This window comes from Hippichthys cyanospilos, chromosome 20 (assembly GCF_059441005.1).
Source record: "Hippichthys cyanospilos isolate Australia breed blue-spotted pipefish chromosome 20, RoL_Hcya_1.0, whole genome shotgun sequence".
NCBI classification, from domain to species: Eukaryota; Metazoa; Chordata; class Actinopteri; order Syngnathiformes; family Syngnathidae; genus Hippichthys; species Hippichthys cyanospilos.
Window position 1 is genome coordinate 14,141,050 of NC_142388.1, and position 24,306 is coordinate 14,165,355.

At 39.7% G+C, this 24,306-nt stretch overlaps 3 protein-coding genes across 4 annotated transcripts in view; 2 read left to right on the forward strand and 1 right to left on the reverse strand.

The window, feature by feature from the left end:
* Positions 1-2,659: 2,659 nt before the first annotated feature.
* psmc6 (proteasome 26S subunit, ATPase 6) lies at positions 2,660-12,076 on the forward strand. Its single transcript, XM_088402882.1, has 14 exons — positions 2,660-2,769; positions 3,215-3,294; positions 5,146-5,185; positions 5,257-5,309; positions 6,643-6,710; positions 7,161-7,275; positions 9,400-9,487; positions 9,575-9,636; positions 9,699-9,822; positions 9,937-9,998; positions 11,024-11,144; positions 11,206-11,286; positions 11,363-11,434; positions 11,509-12,076. Exons 1-14 carry the CDS (start codon positions 2,685-2,687, stop codon positions 11,625-11,627), a joined length of 1,170 nt encoding a protein of 389 aa, XP_088259008.1. The 5' UTR covers positions 2,660-2,684; the 3' UTR covers positions 11,628-12,076.
* cgrrf1 (cell growth regulator with ring finger domain 1) lies at positions 11,845-17,859 on the reverse strand. The gene is made up of 6 exons (XM_088402883.1): positions 17,506-17,859; positions 16,069-16,205; positions 14,217-14,394; positions 13,268-13,415; positions 13,073-13,180; positions 11,845-12,917 (listed from the first exon to the last, which is right to left on the reverse strand). The coding sequence occupies exons 1-6, from the start codon at positions 17,607-17,609 to the stop codon at positions 12,609-12,611; spliced, it is 984 nt and encodes a 327-aa protein (XP_088259009.1). The 5' UTR covers positions 17,610-17,859; the 3' UTR covers positions 11,845-12,608.
* ddhd1b (DDHD domain containing 1b) overlaps positions 17,582-24,306 on the forward strand; it is a 37,164-nt gene continuing 30,439 nt past the window's right edge. The window contains exons 1-5 of one of the 2 annotated variants that reach the window (XM_088402881.1): positions 17,582-19,135; positions 22,548-22,724; positions 22,925-23,053; positions 23,800-23,947; positions 24,034-24,143. In XM_088402881.1, the coding sequence (XP_088259007.1) occupies positions 18,403-19,135; positions 22,548-22,724; positions 22,925-23,053; positions 23,800-23,947; positions 24,034-24,143 (1,297 nt within the window). In that variant the 5' untranslated portion in view covers positions 17,582-18,402. The remainder of the gene's footprint in view (positions 19,136-22,547; positions 22,725-22,924; positions 23,054-23,799; positions 23,948-24,033; positions 24,144-24,306) is intronic. The other variant, XM_088402880.1, reaches the window with a different exon arrangement.

Below are 24,306 nucleotides of genomic sequence, written 5' to 3' on the forward strand. Positions count from 1 at the left end.
TGGAATGACTCATATATATGTTCTATGTATTATATCTATCTATCTATCTATCTATCTATCTATCTATCTATCTATCTATCTATCTATCTATATATATATATATATATATATATATATATATATATATATATATATATATATATATATACATGTTTGTCGTCTCGTTGGTTCACGCCGCCTGTTTCTCTTTTACAGCTGCTGGAGACACGTCACCTTCTCACACCTTCACAAACAACCCCATCCGAAAACATTCATCCATACTAATCCACCAATATACTTATTCCAAAAAACAAATATGGGATAACCTAAATACAGTTATTCTAACAATCACGATCTCAAGCCACCTGATAAAAGCAGGTCTAGCTGAGTGGAAAGAGAGAGGACTGGGGAGCCGAGGAAGAGACAAGAGACAATAAAGAGCAAAGTGACGCTAAAGAAAGAAGTGAGAATAGGCTTTATTTTGACTTTGGCCTTTGTTTGAAGTTTGTGAGTAAAGTAATTTTGAATCCTGAGAACACTTTATTTAGATAATTGCCTTTTGACCACCTGTGTTGATATTTTTTTGTTGAACTTTGTTGGATTAAAAAAAACCCCACAGAATTTTGTTGAAACATTACCTTCGTGGACTCCGCCTGCTCTGGCACATCTCTCACAACATCACAAGGCATATAATGTGTGTAAAGAGGTCACATTGCCATGAGAAACATGATGCGTCCTTTCCAAGATATACTGTAAGATCTGAACCAAGAAAGTGCTGAACTAATACACCTAGCTTCACCCGCACTTATTCAGCAACCATTATTGCACTCTTGTCCCACTGTTGTTTGTTCGTTCTAGAGTTTGTGTTGTTGTTGTTTTTTTTGTGGTAATACCGAGACGCTTTCCTCTGTGTTTGACATAAATGATGATTAAAGAATCTGAATCTGAGCTCGAGATACCAACACATGATTCAAATCGTTCTATTAGTATATGGTAATCAATGGTGTCAAAAAGCAGCACTAAGGTCAAGTAATAATACTATTGATGAGGTGTTGGACTCCATGGCTAAGAGAAGATCAGTTGTCACCTTTACAAGGTCTGTCTCAGCTGTGTGGTTGATCCTAAATCCTGACTGGAGTTCAACTCTACTGTTATCAGCCATGTAATCACTAAGCTGCTGTGGAAAAACGTTTTCACCAATTCTCACACTACAGTATACCCAAGATGTGACACTGGTCTTTAATTAGAGATATTCTCAGGATCGAGTTGAGGTTACTTAAGTAGTGATGCCTCTTCAGTTGTTTTTTAAGGCTTAACAGTGCGCTGGTGTCGAAGGCATTTAAAAGAACAGTGTTAAAATCATTAGTGAGCTCATAAATTGAACCAATAATAGACGAAAAAGAAGCTGTTGCCAAAGACAGTTGTTCAGAAAGTGCAGCAGTGGTTGATGAATTAATATTGAGGCTCTTATACAGTAACTCTGGTTGCGGTCAATAGGATAACACTGAGCTAAAACTTCAAATGTTATAAGATAACTAGAAAATGTGCAATTCCTGAAGAAATTGCATCTGAAGGCGTAAGCACTGAAGGAAGAGGCGTTGGATGGTAGAATGATGTTGAATGTTTGAATGGCTTGAATCTGTGAAGAAATGTGAATATTACAAAAGTTGGAACGGTTTGAATAAGCCAAATAATGCAGAAGATACAAGGGACAAACTGAAAAAAGTGGAAATTGTGTGGATATTCAAATTGCAAAAACATAAATTAATAAGTGAAAGGAAGTGTATGGCAGAGGAAAGAACTATCTTTAATATATAAAGTGAATGTGAAATGGGAAAGCTCAAAATGTGAGATGTTAAATCTCCCATTGGATATGAATATTGGAATAGTGAGGTGAAAATATAGAATTATGGGAAAATATGAATATGTATAAATTATTGGAATGATCCATAAGGCAAAATGAATGAGTTAAATGTTGTCAATATGAAATAGGAAAGCTCAAAATGTAAAATGTTCAATCTCCCATTGGATATGAATATTGGAATATTGAGATGAAAATATGGAATTATAGGAAAATATTAACATGTATGAATTATTGGAATTAATTGGAATTAATTGGAATTATTGGAATGATGGGAATGATCCATAAGGCAATATAAATTAGTTAAATTTTGTGAATATGAAATGGGAACGCTCAAAATGTGAAATGTTGGTCAATGGGAATGAATGGGAAGCTCTCCGATTTGGAAATGAATTGTGAATTATTAAAAGGGTGAAAAATATAGAATTATGGAAAAATATTGAAAGTGAAATGATTACTGGAATGATGGGAATAATCTCTAAGGCGAGATGAATGAACTAAATATTGGAAATATGAAAGCTGTAAATATGAAACGTAAAATCACCCAATGTTAAGTCAATGGGACCTTTGGGGTGGAAAACAGGGCCTTGTGGGAAAACGATAAATAATTGGAATGAGAAAAATGAAAGCAGTCGTCACATGATTAATTGGAATATTAAGCTGATTTGGCAGGGTTCAACCTATTAACATGGCAGTATAATAAATACGTTTATATAATGAGAGTAAAAATCAATTGGCAAAATTTGTATTCATTGATTCTGATTCACTTCGTCAGTACCCGGCGCGTGCGTGCGAGCAAAAACAATCGGTGACGCCACTAATACCCAGAATCCATTGCACCATCATGGCGGACAACAGGGAGAAAGCCCTACAAGATTACCGTAAAAAACTTCTGGAACACAAAGAAGTTGACGGGCGGTTAAAAGAACGTAAGAACCAACTTAACGTCTACCTATATGTGGATGACTGTGCGCACGTCGTGCTTTGCGTTTGTATAAATGATCGTATCACGCACGCAGTATCTGTTAGCTGGCTGGCTAGCTATTGCTTTGTCATGCAGTCAGCACCGTCGTACATTTGAATGGGGCTAGAGGTAAAGCGAAAAAGCCCCGCTTGGTTGAATTTAATGAATATTGATCGGGTTACAATTGCCAATAATACGTACATGAACGAACAAGCAAGTACACAACGCCGTGTGTGGTTCATTTTGATCTTGTATTATGTTAAGCTAATATATCATTGCTAACCGGCTAGTCAGCTGTCCATGGGGGCGTTTTTAATGGGTGTTCTTTCATGGAAAACGTTTGCGTCCCATCGCTTATTCATTTTGGAATAATAACAGGGCCTCCCTCATCACCACCACTTTGATTTCAGTGAGAGAACAACTGCGAGAGCAAACCAAACAGTATGAAAAATCAGAGAATGACCTCAAAGCTCTGCAGAGTGTGGGTCAGGTAAGTGTTATTTACAATAATTGCTGAGCTGCTAATTTACATGTTGTATATGTGGGGTTAGGGACGTGGGTACCAAATTATTCCATAGTTCTGTGTTGGGAATGTTAGCAAGTGGCACAACCATCTAGACATGTAAATTGTTTTGATTGGCTTCAGTATTGCTCATGCTATAATGTACAGTTATCTAACATTTCTGATTGCTGAAACATATCAGTATCTACACTTGAACAATATTGGGAAAAAAATGACTGACTGTGGTTTGTGCTTAAGCACCAAACAGCAGTTCAGAGTACACACCTTTTTTTGGAGGGTGTGCTGGAGCGGGCTCCCTCTGGGACTGCCTCGTGCTCAGAAGCTTCAACGCTCATGTGTACAATGACAGTGAGGCCTGAAGGGGGCGTGATTGGGAGAAACAATCCCCTGATCTGAACCCGATTGGTGCTTTGTTTTCGGACTTCTGTGCTTGTCACAAATTGTTCACAACAAACACCATGTTCAAACACAGGGGTGTCCACATGTGTACACACATATACACATCATAGCTCCAGAGAAAGTATATGTGGGAGTTCGATGACTGACTTTGTGCTTGTGTCATCAGATTTGTGGGCGCATGTTTTGGACACTCTGGTGAAGAGAGGGGCAGAGCTGTCAACTGATCACCACTTGGTGGTGTGTTGGCTCCAGTGGTGGGGGAGGATGCCGGTCAGACCTGGCAGACCCAAAACATATTGTGAGGGTCTGCTGGGAAGGTCTGGCAGAGTCCCCTGTCAGAATCAGAAGGAGTTTCAACTATAACCTCCGGCAGAATTTCTCCCACATCCCAGGGGTGGCGGGGGACATTGAGTCAGAGTGGATCACGTTTCACGCCTCCATTGTTGAGGCGGCTGTCCGGACTTGTGGCCTTTGCGTCACAGCTCCGCTGTGGTGCACCACCACAGCCCCCCAGCCCACTGCATGCATCTCTGCTCTGCCACGTCACAGAGTCCCTGGACAGTCATACTGCACTTGTGCGGCCGGGGACTACATACTCGTGAGATAAAAAAGTAAATGCCTCTATAGCATTGCATGGACATCGGGGACAGTCCCCTGGGTAGAGGTCGCCTTTTTAAGAAGGATGGACAGGAGGATGTTTAAACTACAGAGAGATCACACTCCTCAGCCTCCCTTGTAAGGTCTATTCGTGGGTGCTGGAGAGGAGGGTCTGTCAGGAAGTCAACCCTCAGATTACAGAGGAGCAGTGTGGTTTTCGTCCCAGTGGTTGAACAGTGGACCAGCTCTACACCCTTGGCAGGATCCTTGAGGGTGCATGGGAGTTCGCCCTACAAGTCTACATGTGTTTTGTGGACTTGGAAAAGGCATTTGACTGTGTCCCTCAGGGAGTCCTGTGGAGTGTGCTTCTGTGGGTCGTGACTGAAAGAAGACATCTTGGATACAAGCGGCCGAAATGAGTTTCCTCAACAGGGTGTCCGGTCTCTCCCTTAGAGATAGGGTGAGAAGCTCGATCATTCGGGAGGGGCTCCATGTCAAGCCGCTGCTCCTCCGTGTTGAGAGGAGTCAGTTGAGTTGGTTCAGGCATCTGGTTATGACGCCTCCCTTGTGAGGTGTTCCTGACATGTCCCACCGGAAGGAGGCCCTTGGGGCAACCCAGGACATGCAGAAGGGTCTATTTCTCTCAGCTGGCCTGGGACCACCTGGGGATCCTCCCATGAGAGCAGGATAAAGTGGCTGGGGAGAGGGAAGTCTGGGCTTCCCTGGTCAAGCGGCTGCTCCCACAACCCCTTATAAGGCAGAAGCTTATGTATAGATGGTTGTATATGAGACTTCATCACATCAAAACCTCTATTTGTGCAGATTGTTGGAGAAGTTCTCAAACAGCTCACAGAAGAAAAATGTAAGTTTTTATTGAATCACAAGTTTTTCTATGAGTCATTTGATGATATTGATTTTGTTTTCTAAAATTAGTCATTGTCAAGGCTACAAATGGTCCTCGATATGTGGTTGGATGCCGCAGACAGGTAGGTGCCCAACACATACTCTTGTGTCAAAATGTTTTGTTTTCCTCTCTGAGTTTTGTTAACCTTTTCTTAACTTGTCTTTTTCAGTGTGGTAGGCTCAATGCATGCTGTTTATGTATTGAATGATGTGGTCGAAAGTGAAAATTCTGCTCCTTTGCCCATTTCGAAATGCTTTGCTGACACGAACTTTTCAAAGAAGTTTATTGCTGTTAGCTAATGGACAATGAGAGTGTACTCACACTTGCACAGACATGCAGTGAAATAACCCAGGGATTCCACCTACTGCGTTGCAGCTGCGCTGCGGAGCGCTTCCTCAACTACTCTGCGCACCTGCGCCCACCGCGTGCGTCTCAGAGCTGCCTTGCTGTGCCGTGCCGCGTCACACATTACTTGGGAATTCAAAGTGGGATCATCAACAAGCGCGATTAAAAAAAAAAAACTTTTCTAAACTTCTGGAAACAAACCAAGCTCCATTTGTGGAAGGTTTGCTTTGATAGCGCGATTAAAAAAAAACAAACAAAAAAAAAAACGTTTCTAAACTTCTGGAAACAAACCAAGCTCCATTTGTGGAAGGTTTGCTTTGATAACACTTCTTTGGATGTGTAAGCCTTATAAAGGGCTTTTCGGGTCGCTGAAGGCGACTGTAAAAAGGGTCGCATTCACGGTGTAACCGTGAATGGCTGTGCTAAAAGAGCACAAAACAACAGAACAGCGCATGGTCATCTTATTTTTTTTTTTTCAGCGTGACTCACTCTCTGTCCTTTCTTGCGCGCACATCAATCAAACACGCTAACTTCTAACATTCATTTAAAACAGAAAACAAATGTGAATAAACGATAACAATAGATACTAAATATGTTACATGTGCTTCATTTGCAATGGGTGTGTACATACAATGTTCGTTTTAACTTTGAAGTGAATTGATTGAGTCGTGACTCAAACAGTAAATATATATCTGTGCCAATTAACAGGAAGAAAGCGTTTTGGTCGTTTTGTCATGATGACAAAGGCATAGACAAGGAGAAGCAGTCGCTTTTGGCTTCATCCAATCAATCGGCAAAGGAGAACAAAATCTTGCCCGCATTCTTTTTCTTTGCAAAGCTGGATGTAGATTAAGTTCTTTTTCCTGTTTGTTGCTTTCTGCACTGTGGAATTGACCACGGCAGACGGCGGCGGACCAGATTTTTCAAGTCTTCATACCAAGTGACTCATCCCAAAAACTATTTAGGCTGTTAATCATGTAGATATTTAATCATTTGATTAAATCTTCCTCACCTTAAGTTTAAGAATATTTTGCTTTCTTTTATTTAATGCTGCATTTTTTTCATTCTAGTTGGACAAGTCACAGTTGAAGCCAGGCACCAGAGTGGCTTTAGATATGACTACGCTGACTATAATGAGGTAGGCTGGGCTTGATTATAATTTCAAATACATGCTGAAAAATCCACGGGCCCTAATGAGGCAAATTATGTATCAATATATGTTCCTAAGTATGTATAGTACAGGTAATATACCCCAAAATAAACAACAAAATAAATCCCCAGTAAAGTAGGTCTATATTTTTCTATGTTTTGATTTTGTAACTACAATATAAAAGTCTCATACAGTTATAAAACAATTGAATTGGGGGAGTCAGATAAAGGATCTGGGCATCAGCACAAGAATTTACATGAGTTTGTTTTCTGTGCTACAATATTTGGGCCTCTGCTAATCAAATTGTTATTTACATCTGTCATTAAAGAGTAGATTTAACAGCTGTTTGACAAACTGGTGCACACCAGGCGATGGAGCACATTTTATCATATTTTTTGTGGGTGTGGTGTGTGTTTTTTTTTTTTTTTTTTTTTAAAGGTATCTGCCACGTGAGGTGGACCCTCTGGTGTACAATATGTCCCATGAAGACCCCGGTAGTGTCTCCTACTCTGAAATTGGTGGACTTTCGGAGCAGATCCGTGAACTGAGAGAGGTAAAAAAAATTGCCACTATTGCTAATTCAAGTACCAATAGTGGGCAGCATGTCTCGGTGGTAGAGCGGTCGGCTCCCAGCTGAAAGGCTGTGGGTGCGAGCCCCTAACCATCGGGACCAGGTCTAAGTGTCCTTGAGCAAGACGCTGAACCCCCAATTGCTCCTGATGCTGCGTCATCAGTAGGTAAGTAGGGTGTGATAGTGGAGGCCAAAGGAATGATGTCCCCAGTAGGTTTTTTTATATAGTGCGTACCATGGCCGTGTATGTGTGTGTTGGGTATTGCTTTGCTTTGGCTTAAGATTAAAACCTTGGAAAATGGCACCTGCAAAGAGACAGGCTTACGAGGCACAGTTTAAACTGCAAGCTGTTGGCTACACGGAGCAACATAGGAATAGTGCAGCTGCGAGAGTTTAAAATCAACGAGCCCATGCTTTGCAAATGGAGAAAGCAAAATGCACTTTGCTAAATCAAAAAGCCAGCATCGTTTCTGAGGAACCAAAGTGCAATGAGACGGACTTGGACAATGACGAGAGAGAACCTGGCATGTTGGGTGGTGCCCAGTTCATATTGGACACAGAAGATGAGGACTGATGGAGTACATTGTAAATACTTAAAGTACAATGGACATCTAGGTTACAGCGTCCCTGGTTTACGTTTTTTTCACGTTACAAAATGGAGTACTAAGTATTTTCGTGCCCTCTTTATGGCATTTTCCAGCATCAACAACTGTCATGACCTATTGAGTTGGCTGTGTTTATATTGTTTTGTTTTTCGTTGTTGTTTTTTTGTGTGTTTTCGTTTTCTGTTTTCAGTTGTTTTTTATTCATTTGTTTGCCTCGTTCTTGTTTTGTTCATGTTCTGCCGGTTGCAGTGTGTTTGCCCCAGTCGGCCACCTTAGATTTCTAATAGTTTGCCAGCTGTCAATTAAGACCAGTTTTGAGAAATCCGTAAAAAATTGATATAAATCCGGTTTTAAATGACCGAAAAGGACATTTTGACTGCTAATTGATTAAAATTTGCTTAAAAGTAAATAATGTCCCTGTTTCTAAGTAGGCTTAATTTTTGCCATTGGTTTACACCCAGCTAGGAAGTAATCTGTGTTGCCTGTGTGCCAAGTTTTTGCCATGTCTTGGGTGAATGTTTTAATTATTTATTTATTTATCTTAGTTTATTATTATTTATAAGTATCCAGCCTTGAATCCTTGTTTATATACTGCTTGTTCAAAAAAAGGGCAATAAATACAGTAGACATGTTTGCTCAAACATGGTGAATAATTGTGATTAATAATCGTAATTTCATTATTGACCAAAATAATCTTGATTATTACTTTGGCCATAATCGTGCAGCTCGAATCAAAGGTCAATAAAACTTAATTTTTCCTTTATATATATTTTATTTATGATGTTATTTAATTGTATACATGCATATCATATATAAGTAGCATTCTTAACTTTTTGAATATCTTGCTTAACTTGCGCTGCTAATATGACGTGGCTCTCCGTGAAACTACGGCCACTTAAACTTACAATTACTGTATAAGGTTTACTAATTTAAGATTTAAGTACACTGCAGTAGTCCAAGGAGTGTCCGTGAAAGTGCATTTATAGTTACTACGTATGGCTGGCCTGCAAGAAACTTTCACAGCGCATCTCTCCACGATAAAGCTTTTTTTTTTTTTGTAATTAAAAAAAGTCCGCTAGGTTTGCTAAGAGTGGTTTACTTCATTTTTATTTTATATATTTTTTTGTGTTATTAATTTTTTTGTTTTAATTACTACATTTATTTCTTTATTTATTATTATCATTATTGTTTTTGTTTGTGTGTTTTTTTTGTTTTTTTTTTCTTTTGGGTGATATGTTTGCAGAAGGACTCCTACAACTTTTATGGTTCATGTAGCTCCTCTTTCCTTGTACCATGCTTATATACATCTGTACTATTTGTAGTTTTTGTTAAAATATGGTAAAATTCAATAAAGTTCAAATCACAAAAAAAAAGGTTCGCAATGCACTGAGGGCACAATAGGCGTGGCACAAATTAGCGAGGGATCACTGTATTCCAGAATGACTTTTTATTCGCCCATATTGTTCAGCCCCACCATAATGATGTTTTTATTTGACGGCAGGTGATTGAGCTGCCCCTGACCAACCCTGAGCTTTTCCAGAGAGTTGGAATCATTCCCCCAAAAGGCTGCCTGCTTTATGGGCCTCCAGGTTAAAAGTCCATTCATGTGGTATTTGAAGTACTTGTATATTTAACAAAATTCTTTTAAGTTACACGAGTTGTGGTTCTCTGTGTAGGTACTGGGAAAACTCTTCTGGCCAGGGCGGTTGCAAGTCAGCTGGACTGTAATTTCCTCAAAGTGAGTGTCCATGTGAAGCTGTCTTGTTTCCGATCAGTGAGTTAGCGGATGTTATCCTGCAGGTAGTGTCCAGCTCCATCGTTGACAAATACATTGGTGAGAGTGCCAGGCTCATCAGAGAGATGTTCAACTATGCCAGGGACCATCAACCTTGTATCATTTTCATGGATGAGATTGATGCCATTGGTGAGACGCTGACTCTTTCCTTTCTCTAGTTTCTTCAATTGAGGTCATATACCGCATGCTCTGTTATAATGTATCGTGTTGCATTTGAACTATTGTACCGTTGTTTCCTCTTAGGTGGTCGGCGGTTCTCTGAGGGAACCTCTGCTGACCGAGAGATCCAGAGGACTTTGATGGAGGTAAATGAGTCGGCATACTGTCTCGAGTTGGTCAACGATCTGCGATTCATGTTGCTGTGCTCCCACTTTTGACATGTATGATAAGACAAGATGGAGTATGGATTTGAATATCTACAGCTAGTTACAGACAAACTTGCCTGATATAAAAATCCCCATAACATGCACATTAATATTATTCAAGGTACCGTCAGTATATATTCTTCTCAAACACTGTCCGTATAACCTACTTGACAGAATCACCTTTGGCCTTGGCCTACTATACACAATCTGGTGCTTCGGGTCCCCCAGTAGACCCGGGGTTAGGGTCTTGACACTTCTACACAGATCATGTCTTGTTTGTGCCATGCGTCGGACGTAACGCTAAAAACTCTAGTTACAGTCGGGTTGGATGAAAATGAAAATCAGTAGCTGGCCAAGGTCGTAAGTGTGCTGCTCTCATCCAGTGCAATGATTTTTCCCTTCGTCACATGCTCCTTTTTTTAGATTGATGGATCAACATTAGACAACAATAGAGTGTTTTCTCCGGTCTCACGTAGCCTTTTGTCTAGGTAAATTTGTAGCAGAACGTTTGTGATAAAATCCCCCTCTTAAATGGCCTGGCTGATTTTTCAGGTAGGTATTAAGTGCTAGCGCCACCTACTGGTGAAAGAAAAGGTGTTTTTTTTTTTTTTTCTTAAGGTGGCTTTACCAGATCTACATTGTATTGGCTCAGAAGGATGTTTAGGCCATAATGATGTTACCATGACAGTGAAAAAGTCCTTTATCCAAAAAAGACGATGCCATTAAAATAGGATTGTAGTTCCTTGAATTGTCAAGTGGCAAAGGACTCTCAACCCAGCTGCAGATTAAACATGTGCTTTTGTGAGCGTGTCATACAAAGGCGGTTGAGACCACTATGTTGGACTGACTTGTTAATCTGTATCCTAAAAGACCAGTTTGAGTCTAAATAGCTTTATATGTTTCCCTAAGGCCAATTAAGACACTAGAACCCAAGACCATTAACAGATGATTATGTTGTGTGTCAGCTGCTGAACCAGATGGATGGATTTGACACATTGCACAGAGTTAAGATGATCATGGCAACCAACCGACCCGATACTCTGGACCCCGCCTTGCTGCGACCTGGCCGACTCGACCGCAAAATCCGTAAGCCATCCTTCTTTTATGTAACCAAATAGAAGCATTGATGCCTTCACCTGTTGTACAGACATCGAGCTGCCCAATGAACAGGCTCGTCTGGACATCCTCAAAATCCACTCCAGTCCCATCACTAAGCATGGAGAAATAGGTCAGCAAAACACCAGCTCCATCACCAGATGGCAGCCAATCCATCCCTGTTGTGTTGATAATGACTTTCTGTTCAGATTTTGAAGCCATTGTGAAGCTGTCGGACGGCTTCAACGGCGCCGATTTAAGAAATGTTTGCACAGAAGCAGGTTAGCCATTCAACATTGTTAGCTTTGTCAGGTTACGATAGCCCTCTCTACAAACAGAACTTTAATATGTGCAGGTTTGTTTGCCATCCGGTCTGACAGAGAGTATGTCACCCAAGAGGACTTCATGAAAGCTGTGCGAAAAGTGGCCGATTCCAAGAAGCTGGAGTCCAAGCTAGACTATAAACCTGTATAAGATCTGAACTTTTTCATCATTACAGTTTAATGGGCTTGCTGTTGTATACTTATGACCAGAAGAAAAATGTATTCGTTTGGTGGAGCAGCATTTGGCTAAAGTACGTATCTAGTCATCTACCACAGTGACTTTTCTACTTTTAGTGGCGACAGTACTGAAAGATGGTCACTTCTGGTGTCCCATGCAACACTTGTATAAAACAAACAAAACCTTCATGTCTGAATTAAACTTCTTTATTTGATGTATTTTATTTTGTGTGACAGTAGTAATCTGAAACAGTTGAAACATTTGATCCAATCTATTGATTTCAGTACAATTTTTTAACTACAGTACATAGAACAGTAAGTTACACTTGTGACGCTGAAAGATGCACATTTTTAGGTCTGATCATTGTTAATTAACCAGCAACCATTGATCTCCAACCTATAATTAAAAAAAATCTCAACCAATATGACTTGACTGTGGTTCATAAATTATATACTGGTTTTGTAAAATGAACATACATCCTTGATAAAGAGTCACCGTTTTACTGTACAGGATAACAGGGCAACCTGAGCCTCTCCCAGCTAAATGATGAGGATGTGAGGGGTCATATGTGGCACAACCATTCACACTGACTTCAATGAACTTCACATGTTGTTGCTCCTCAACACAATACTGCATAAAAGAAAAAAGTATATTTGCTCACAAATGTAAAAAGTCAAACAGACTAACAAAGTGAAGAATTTTGAGTATGGAAAGTGCAGTTCTATCAATGTACAACAGCCGCAGACATGACTTCATTTGGATGCCGCTTGCAATTTTTCACTGTTACAGCAGATTTTACAGGAAAGGTGAATACCGTTATTAAAAAATTAAACCATGGCCAAGCTTCATTATGCTTTTCATAAAAAAAACACGTAAATGATATATTTCCAATATACTGTAATGATCCCTGATTCCTTTGCAGTGGCAGTTGGCCAACTTCTCTTTGTAAATAGTTCATTGTTCAAAAGTCAGGGCAAAAGACTCCTGGATGAAAGCTCTACATATGGGGCAATGTTTGAAGTGAGAAAAACAACTGTCACACACACAAGCATGTCTGCAAGGCAGCAAAACTCTGTTGACAGCTGCATTCTGACACACAACGCAGTCTCTGGCCCGCCTCTCTGACCAGCCTGTATCATCTTCTACCACCGGTGCCACATTTCCAGTCCCTTCCTCCTCATGCTCAGACTCATCGGAATGGGGAATCGGGTCAGGATCAGGTTGACCATATTCCCTACTACTATTAGCTGACATGAAGAGAGCCTGCGAAAAGGAAGAGACAATCATTTTGATTACCGGTAAATTCACCTTAGAAAGGTTTTCATGTGAAGACTGATGCAAGCAAAGTAGCGCAATCTGCAAAGTAGAAGTACTGTACTGGACAAACAAGTGGTCAGCTGGCCAACTTGAAAACATACTTTTAACTCGTAAATGTTCCCTTCCGAAGTGAGGAGGTGCTGAAAGAGGATTCTCGCAGACAGCTTGTATTTATCATCTGGTACATGAATTACAGTGACACTGGCAACCTAAAAAAGATGGTACAGTATACTGAAATGTGTTCTAACATAATGGGGTTGACAGTCTTACTGAAGGGCCGTGTTGAAAGAACTTACAATGTTGAATGTGTCTCGGGCTTCATGTTCTGCTAAGGTCAAAACAGCCACGAGAGGATAGCGTTGCCTGGGCAATGGGCCAAAATCTGAAAGTCCCTGATCAGGTGGAATACAAGTGTAACGTTCCGCTACGTCTTCACGGCTGATACTAGGAGAATTGTGTCAAAGACATATTTAGACATAAAAAATCTGAACTGAACCTAAATAACACTGTACATGTGCCCTTCTGTCAAATTATCAATACAAACTATGAGGAGATGATGTGCACTTAGATTTGGTATATTTTTGACTGGCAATACATTCGTAATACATTTCATTTCGAATTTATTAAACAACCATGTTGAACACATAAAAGTGTGTGAAAAGATACGGTTGTTACATCTTCCTCCCCTATCCAATGTGTTTTTCTTTTTTCATTTAAGTCTCGGGCTGCTTGTTAGCAAACACCGACAGGTCTTTCCGCCATTGCCTTTGTTGGTTATTGTCCTTGTACAGTACATTTCTTGGACGGTTCGAACCTCTTCAGTGAAATTTCATTGCCTTCTCCTTGTGCGGGTGAACAAACAAATACAAACCTTGGAACCTTTGGTTATCAAAACTAATTATAAATTTAACTGTTGATAGATTGAACATTGCATTTAACCATTGGGCGCGCTAGGTGGAAAAGCACAAAAAGCATGGACAATTCTATGGACAATTCTACTAGTGGTGGTGGTGGGGGGGGCTTTATCTTGCCAGTTCTAGTTGCCTAGCCTCATTTAACAACCAAACAAGTCAGATGACTCCTTGAATACTGCATATTAAATTTTCGTGTTCGAAGAATGCATTGCCAGGATTCATGTCACAATCCAATGAAAAATTGCAAACGTGTACATGGAAAAATGAAAACCAGAATCAAAGTTACAAGCTGGAGTTTTTATAGACAAGCAGTATATTTTAGAAAGGATACAAGAAGCTCTGGCAGTGATGATAGAAGTGGTGTAGCGCTTCCTGGAAATGCTGAGGGGTGCTGAACCTGGAGCCACTCTGATGGGCCTGCAGTGCTCGCTGCAAGACCGTGACCTCACAACCCCAAAAACAGCTCAAGACACAGGGCTCCAGACAACATGGCTTTAACCACACACCATCTATAGAATGTGAACATTTTTATGGTGACTTGGAATGCACAGAAGTACTTACATGTTCGGAGTAATATCTGTGAAGCTGATCCTGATGTCATTCAAAACCTTGAACCCTCAACTGCCAGAATCCCACAAGGGCTTAGTTCAGTGAGAGTCGTGTTTAGTATGCCAGAATGGTTTTTCTTCAATCTTAAAATTTAAAATAGTTGTCATGTTTTCATAAGAACTATTTGAGAGTCTTCAGACAAAATAAATAAAGGATTAAAAATTAGAGCACACTTAATAATTATGAGCTTATTGATTTGAGGAGTTGGTTCTTACTTGGGTTGAATTGATTTTGAAAAACAAACAAAAAAAAATCCATTAACATCTAAATTTTATAGGTTGTTCAGTTATACTAAAACAAATGCAAATCAATTATCGTATTTTCTGCACTATAAGGCGCACCTAAAAGCCTTAATTTTTTTAAAAAGCTGATGGTGCGTCTTATAATCAGGTGCGCCTTATATATGGATCAATATTGAGATTGGGATTCATAGATGGGGAATGAACTGATAAAGTAAGCTTTACCTGTTTCTTATGTGTGTTTACAGTCGAACAAGGCTGGTCATATTGACATTGAGTTATTATGCTATTGACATATTGACTATTGACTTTGTATGCTTGGTTTTTGAGTCTATGAACATAGAGTTGATGTGCCTTACTAAAAAGCTCCAGTTTGGTCTCATCTGTCCAAAGGACATTCTCCTAGAAGCTTTGTGGCTTGTCAACATGCATTTTTGCAAATTCCAGTCTCGCTTTTTTATGATTTTTTTTTTTCAGCAGTGGTGTCCTCCTTGGTCGTCTCCCCGAAGAAGAGAACATTGTCCCTACGGTGAAACATGGAGGAGGCTCAGTAATGTTTTGGGGCTGCTTTGCTGCATCTGGCACAGGGTGTCTTGAATGTGTGCAAGGTAAAATTAAATCTGTAGACTATCAAGGCATTCTGGAGAGAAATGTGCTGCCTGGTGTCAGAAAGCTTGGTCTCAGTCGCAGGTCATGGGTCTTCCAACAGGACAACAATCCAAAACACACAGCCAAAAACACCCAAGAATGGCTGAGAGAAAAGCGTTGGACTATTCTAAAGTGGCCTTCCATGAGCCCGGATCTGAATCCCATTGAACATCTGTGGAAGGAGCTGAAACATGCCATTTGGAGAAGACACCCATCAAACCTGAGACAACTGGAGCAGTTTGCTCATGAGGAGTGGGCCAAAATACCTGTTGACAGCTGCAGAACGCTCATTGACAAATACAGAAATCGCTTAATTGCAGTGATTGCCTCAAAAGGTTGTGCAACAAAATATTAAGTTATGGGTACCATCATTTTTGTCCAGGCCTGTTTCATTAGTTTGTTTTTTTAAATAATTATGTTAATCAGCAATTCAAAAATGATGGCTGATTTTGATTATTTAATTTTCAATAAATTTTTATTTATTGTTACTTTTGTAAGTTTCAAGTGATTTCAGTGAGAATTGTGGGTTTTTCCTTCTTTAACTGAGGGGTACCAACAATTTTGTCGACGTGTGTACATAACCTATAAAATTAGAACCTTTTTAACACATGTAGAAATGAAAAAAAAAAAAATCCTCAATATTGAGGTTTGACTGTATCTTTATTAGTCATGTCCTGAAATTGTTACCTGCAACAGATGCGGGTCCTGAAGCAATCTCAAGGGAAAAAGGATTCGTCACCTGAACCATTTGCTTTTCAGGGGTTGCTAGAGTGGACTCTGTGTCATCGGAGCTTCGCAAAATCACTGGAACATCGAAACGAATCCTGTAAGACGTATATGAAGTGACTTATTATCTTGGGTTGAATGATTTTTTTTTTTCAACTTAACAAACCTACCAAGATGAGAAAAAAAAATGCAATACCTTACTACGAAATAAGAAATAAATAACTTACCGGTTTTCCTGGATTAACATGGATTCCTTTATTGATTCTCAGCTATTTTCACAATACATAAAAAATACTATTACACATTTAAGACATTAGTAGACTCTATTTCCCCAGTCATTGAGGTTTATTCTATTTATTGTTCGATTATTCAATATGCAGCAATTCCAATTTTGTTGTAAGCCTGCTATACAATAGACATTCAATTCTATTCTATCAAAATGAAACCCGCACATCCTCAAAACTATGATGGAGCAAATAGGTGTGTTATAATGTCATAAATGCCATTAGGCTAGATAAAGAGTCAGGAGAACGTAATGAAGCAATTTGCCACTATTAAAAACATACATCATTCTTGCGAGTGCAGCTTTCTCTCAAGTCATGTTTACCTGCCAGTGTGAGAGTGCAGAATAAGCAGGGGATGCTTAGAAGTACATCAATGAAGAAAAGTAACACTTGGTGGTAGGGGTGTTTAGGGTGATAAATCAATATTGTACCAAGGTCAAAAGCTCCTCAAAATGAATTTTTCATGGATGGACCCATCAATAGATTTTTGTTTTATTTTGCTTTTGTTGAGCAAAACATTCTTGAGCACCAGGATGATGCTGGATTCTTTTACGCATCTCAATAGTTTGATCTGGCTCTGGTTCCAGTCTCCAGCAGTGTTAGCTATGAATCAGTGTGTTTTATTTTGTTGCTTTGTCTATATCCTTGTACTGCTAGTTGTCAGTTTTTGTTGCTACTTTTTATAAACCGCCGGCGTTCTCCTGCTGTTATCCCTCTTGGTTATTACGCTAAACAAGTTTTTCATTTGTCTATTTGAGTTATACTTTGATGTGGTGATTTTGATTTTCCTGGTGCATTTTTCTCAATAATCATTAAAACTATGTTATAAAACTCGGCAGGTTCTGTTCAGAAAAGCCAAACCACATAATCGTTTTCATTAGTTGAATTGCTGGTTTGAACCGTGAGATCAGAAAAAAAGGTAATAGTGTTCATCATTGTTCCCTTGTAAAAGCAGGTTGGAAAACGTCTTATTTAAATTTGACGCTAAAGATTTCTAATCATAAGTGAGGCCACCTTTAATTAAAGTGACATCGAGGACCAAACGTGTGGCGTGTTGCTCATGGATATCGACATTTTCAATTTAGTTACAGGAACATAGCAAAACGTCACTTACCAGCCGAGGACCATGGCGGCTGTAATAACAAAACACAAAGAAACCACGCTAATATAGAAGAGTGGCGAGTATTCATACAGAGTGATCAGGAACCCCCCTGCCATTTTTTATCAATCATACATTAGAAAAAAAAAAAAACTATTCGCGAAAATGTAAAAAAGGGAACATCATAACTGCCGTGACCAAATCGAGCTAAACTACGGTGGCTGTTGAGGTTCATAAAATAATTTCATATAAACAGAATTATCATTTGTATCGCTACTATTGCTACTATTATGTCTCTGGAAAACACTAATGTGTTGTAACAAATATATAAATCGTACAATATCATAGGATACTGTAAAGAAAACACATTTCTCAAATGGCACAATTATCCGTTCGTTGTATGGAAACATCCGATTTCAAAATTAAAAAATCTCAAACCGAAATACTTTATATTTGCATGAAATACAGACAAAAAACAATAAAAAATTAGAAATTTCATAAATAGTTTGTCGACGGCAGTTGTGACTGACGACGTGCCTTTTAAAGCCGCAAGACACGTCAAATGTCAGAAGTTCATTTATTTTATTTTGATGGGTTTAACCAGAACATCTTTACTAATTCTATTCACAACCACTGCGCTGAGATTGCTTTCAAAACATCGTTGCATATTCTAACAGAAGTAACTGCGATATACGAAAATTAAAAACGAAAATGTGAACCGTTTTTTAGTTTATTTTTTGACGTTCGATCGTTGTGTATTTGCATGAGTTGCTATTATGTGAGCGAATTTTGTCGTGGTCAGGACTGACAGGCGTACAGATGTTAGAAGGTGGGGAGAAAGAAACCGCTATCGTGCGATATATAAAGGCATACGTTGTTTTGAATTTGTCTTGAACAATTTGAATCAGAACCATGAGCAACATGAAGGACAACGCGACTATCCGCCAGCAGAGCTCAGAAAATAACTCGGTGAGCAGCAGTGAATGGGACATGGCCAATGATGTTTTCGTGTCTGGGTACGACGAGATCCCAATGGGAGTGGAAACCCGCACGGGCGAGAGAGACCCAGTAGAACCCGATTTGGATAGACGTCTTCCGCTTATACCACAAGACGGCATAATACTGGGCCTTTCTGAAGACGAATACTCGGGTCCATCTTATTTGGACATCGACGCCAACTACAGCGAAAGTGATGGCAACGTGACAACCAAAAAACGGATACGTTCTAACAGCTCTCGGCACAGGGGCGAGTTCGTAACGGAGCTGGGCCCGGAGGAGGTCAGATGGTTTTATAAGGAAGACAAGCGGACGTGGAAGCCTTTCGTTGGACACGACTCATTAAAAATCGAGACCGCCTATGGAAGGTTGAGAGAGCAGGACCCCGACAAAGTCAAACGGGATTGTGAACCCGTCGATACGGAGGACAAAGATGCAGCCGCGCCCGATGAAGTCGAGCCAGTGGAGAGCGTGCCAGTGGCGGAGTGTAGTGACCAAATTGAACCGGCAGGCCGTCAACGGCCCCCCGTGCCCGAGGAGATGAAGAACCCGGAGGACAGCACCATTGTCATGGAGGCAGTGTGTGTGAGAGGGGGCCTCTATGAAGTGGACGTTAGAGACAAGGAGTGCTATCCTGTTTACTGGAACCGTAAGAGTGCAATGTTTTTGTCATCATAAGCCTGCACAATTAACACAAGACAACCTGATTAAACAAGGAAATCAGTAATAGTCAATAATTACAACAAAAATAAATACAACCACCCTAGTGACAAACTAGGTCGACATAGCAGATCTGCGATTTGCAACAAATGGTAAAAGTCGCATGCAGACTCAAGAGTCTGAACGGAATAAGCATTGAAATCAGATCAATTTGATAGGAGGGTCTTCTGATCTCAAAACATGTAAGGGTCAAATGTCAATCACAATCCAAACTTTGTTTTCTCACCACAGGAAATGGATATAAAAATGCTGCTAACAACTTTTAAATCTATGAGCTGCTGCTCCGCACTGAGAAGAGCCAGCTGAGGTGGCTCGGACATCATATTAGGATGCTTCCTGAGCGTCTGTGTGGTGCTCTGGGCATTGTCCTGCTGAGGAGGCCACAGGGATGACCCAGGACACACTGGAGAGGCTATGTCTCTTGGGTGTCCTTAAAACACTTGGGAATCCCTGCAGAGGAGCTGGACGTAGTGCCTGGGGAGAAGGATGTCTGGCCTTTCCTGCCAAATCTGCTGCCCCTACAGCTAGGATTCCAGATGAGCATTAGACAATGGATGGACGAACGGACAGATGGAGGGGAAGAAAATCAAGATGAACTGAGTATGGGCCGAATTGTGCTAAGTTGTTTGCAAATGTACAATACATAACAAATGCAACAATCATTTCAATTTTACTCTTTTGCCCAGTAGTCAGGAGGTCTTGTCTGATTTTATTTTTTTAACCAGCATGGTTCTGACATTAGGAGTAAAAAGACCGCAGAGCACATCCATTTTCTACTGCTTAATTGAGTCGAGTCAGGGGGCAGCAGCTTCGACAGGGAGGCCCAGACTCCCCTCTCTCCAGCCACTTTGCCCAGCTCCTACAAAGGATCCCCAGGCCAGTCGAGAGACATAGTCTCTTCAGCGTGTCTTTTGTTGTCCCTTGGGCCAAAAAAAAAATTTTGGATTAAATTAGGTACGAGCAATAAAACACCAGTTTTCACTTTAATGGTGATCATATCTTTAAAACTTTAAACTGGCAAATGTGTAAAAACTACTTAACCACAGAATTAAAAAAATAACTCAAATGATAGGTACAAGTGCCTTGACGTACGCAAATTTGCGTTCAGCGCCCAAGTTCTTTTCTTACATCTTTCGCTTTTACTTCTTTATGATAGTTTTGTCCTACTTGATTAGGTATTTAAAAAAGTAAAATGCAACAATAAAAGCAAAGGCCCTTTTTGTGTGGGCTGTACTTTCCCCAAAATTTTGCCCATGCCTTCCTGTTCAGACTCGTGGCGATCTGGAGCCTATCCCAACTGACAAGGCAAAAGGCCAACAATAAACTCAGAGGTTACATAGAGTCGGGCAAAAAACATTCTTATTTTTACACTGATACTTAAAGACAAGAGCTTCACTAGACCTAATACTGTACTGGGGCACAAAGAATTCATGAGAGCGTGCAATGTGCATGAAAAAATCATAATTAGCACTTATTTATCAAAGAAAACATAGTTTTTTAAACTACCCAATCATAAGACTATGTTGCTGTCTTAGATCTTAGATTAACCTGAGATGTATTGCGGTAATGCTATCTGGCCTATGTATGCACTTTACTGTAGACTTCTAAACCATTACTGCTAAAAACAAAAAGGAAGCACAATGATTTTTTTTCTATCTTTTTGGACTTATATCACTTAAGTGCAAAAACCCTCATTTCAAGCTGTTGAATAAATGTTAATAAGACTGATGTTGGAATCATGTTGAATGTTTGAATAGCTTGAATTGGTGAAAAATGAAAATATCAAAAGGGAAACTGAAAAAAATCATGAAAATTTTGAAAAACATGATTGTTTTTTTTGTGTTTTTGCTTAAATGTGTAAAAGTATTACTATAAGTTATTATTTAATGATCATAAATGAGGAATAATGACAAATTATTATAAAGTATTACATATAATGAGTTTATGTCAAAGTCAATAAACTGTTTTTAGGTAATGGTGGCTCGGTGGCTCAGTGAATAGCACGTCTACCTCACACTTAAAGGGACCCAAGTTCGAATATACCTTGTTCCGGCCTTCCTGTGTAGTTTGCATGTTCTCTCTGAGCCCGTGTGGGTTCTCTTTGATCACTCTGGCTTCCTCCCACACCCCAAAAACGTGCATGGCAGGTGAATTGGACATACTAAATTGTGAACCTGTAAAAGTGTGAACCTGGTCAGAAATGGAAACACTGACTCTTCACGTGGGGAACTGGTACTTTAACCACCATACCTATCCAGTAGCCTTTCAATGCGGTAATGATAAAAATTCCAATTGTCAATGAATGGGACTGTCTCATATTGGGAATGGATGTTGAATTGGTTCGAAGAAAAATGTGGAATTATGGCAAAAAATCTGCAGTCTGTGAATTATTGGAATGTTTGGAATGATCCCAGGGTAAAGGAATGAGGTAAATGTGAATGTGCAATCGGAAAGCTTTCAATGCAAAATGTCGACTCGGCCATTATAAGTGAATGAGACTGTTAATTTGAAAAAAAAAAATGTAATTATGGCAAAAAACCAGCATTGTGTGAATTATTGGAATGTTGGGAGTAATCCCTAAGGCTAAACAAATTAGGTAAATATTGGGAATGTGCAATCGGAAAGCTTTAAATGCAAAATTTTAACTCAGCCATTATAAATGAATGGGACTGTTAATTCGAAAAAAAAATAGGAATTATGGCAAAAAATCTGAAATGTGTGAATTATTGAGTTGTTGGGAGTGATCCCTAAGACTAAACAAATAAGGTAAATGTTGTGAATGTGCAATCGCAAAGCTTTAAATGCAAAATGTCGAATTGGCCATTATAAGTGACTGTTTATTTGAAAAAAAATTTGGTGGCTGCATGTGACTAAATTACCATATTAATTAGCCATGTGTGCATTATTTGTGTGGAGTGACTACTGTAGCAGTGAAGTACCAGGTAAATTACAATGCGCTCTTTTATTATTTTATTGATGAAATTTTTACTGTGGCAGAGCTGATCTATCCAGTTGCACGTGTCCCAGTAAAATATGTCTGATGACGCCGGTGCTTGAAGATGACACTCAAAAGCAAAAGCATTAGTATGACTGCTCTCACTATTTACACTTCTGGTGACCTATGTTGATAAAGCCATTGTTGACTGCATATAACCCAACTCTAAAACGACAGACGAGTCAGTAATTTCAATTACCCAAGAGGTTGAATTTGTATGTTGAGAAATTCTGTGAAAAATAAATTAATTACATTGATCAAAAGAGGGGAATGTAAATGACAGTATGTGATCACATTGGAAGAATGAAATTAAAGGCTTACTAGATGTGATTTTCATCTGCCCTAGAGCAAGATCGCATTCCTGTGATGAGAGGCCAGTGGTTCATTGATGGAAGTTGGCTTCCTTTGGAGGAGGACGAGAGCGACATGATTGAGCAAGAGCACCTTGCTCGTTTCCGCGGTCAACAAATAAGGGACACTTATGAAATGGAGGCAATGACCACCACAGTGGACAGCAAAGATGGTAGGGAAGGAAATATGCATACTCTAAATGTAGAATCAACTAACCAACTGTAGTTGTTTTACTGCAGAAGTAGATGAAGAAAAGTAATAGATTTTTTTTTCAACAGCGCATGCACGCACACATGCACACACACACAATGACAACAGTTTAATTTGAACTGGCTATTAATTACTTTGATTACTGTGTTGTTTTTCTGTCAGCTGTACACAGTTTGAAGCTGAGCCGCAGCCATGTTGACTGGCACAATGTGGATTTGGTGTACCTGTACAGTGACGCTACCACTTCCAAGATTGCTCGAACTGTTACTCAGAAACTGGGCTTTTCTAAAGGTAAAAACTGGGACTACGTGACCATATAAATCCATCACATTAGACATCTGGATTTTCTTGCATTTTCTCTCTCACCTTTGGATGAAAATCCAATTAGACATGATTAAGGAATATCAGTGTCTGAGGATGATTGCATATCTGTTTTTGTGACAAAACTATTTGCAAAATAATTTTTGTGACCACCACCAATTCGATGTGATAAGTAGCATAAATCTGTGCGAATGTGGCTTAGAGAAAGTGGTAGTTTCGCAGATGGACCAAAGCTAGTGTTTTTCAAAAAGGGCAGTCTGTGCTGTTGTGGGCATAAACACAGCTGACTGCATTTGTCGCAAATCAAAGTGGCCCCTCTCAATCACTTTAAATGTGGCACACTCCCATCTTGCATTGAGCCACCCCCGTGTGGAAAATGACAGCAATCTGTGCATGACATTATCACTGCTCTTGCCCAGGTTGGCTGTGGACAACATAATGTTGTTGTGATCCAGATTCTCCCAACATACAGAAAATGCACTTCATAATACATCTATTTATTTACATTCTTTGTTATAATATTTTATTAAGATTTATTTATTAGAAACACATAACAAAAATGTCAGTAGTGAAATTTTAAATGTGGAGAATTTTGTTTTGATATGACTGTTTGTGGGGGTGCAAAAGTTCATGTTCCTAATTTTAACTCCTGATTCTTCATATTGCTGTAGGACAACACAGCCTCACTAGCTAATGTGATCCTCTTGTGCCAACAGCTTCCAGCAGCGGGACACGTCTCCACAGAGGGTATGTGGAGGAGGCAGCACCTGAGGACACTCCACCTGAAACCACCCACATCGTGTTTGTGGTACATGGCATCGGTCAGAAGATGGACCAGGGTCGCATTATAAGGAACACCAGCATGTAAGGCAACTGAGTCAGTGCAGTCTGAGTCAGTTTGTTTATTCAAACAAAGTTAGTGTTGACAGGATTTTTAATTTTGTTAACAGGATGAGAGATGCTGCTAGAAAGATGGAGGAGAAACACTTTCCTAATCGCACCACAGAGCATGTTGAGTTCCTTCCTGTTGAATGGCGTTCAAAACTCGCTCTTGATGGAGGTATGCAACACCCCCTGCACATAGCTATTTAAGATAAAAGGCTGTATTGGCATTAGATACAGCTACATAATTGTGCAGTATGATCATGAGAGTAATTCACTACTCCATCTTTAAAGCAACACTTTGGAACTTTTCATCCTTCATATAATATTTTCATACCTCG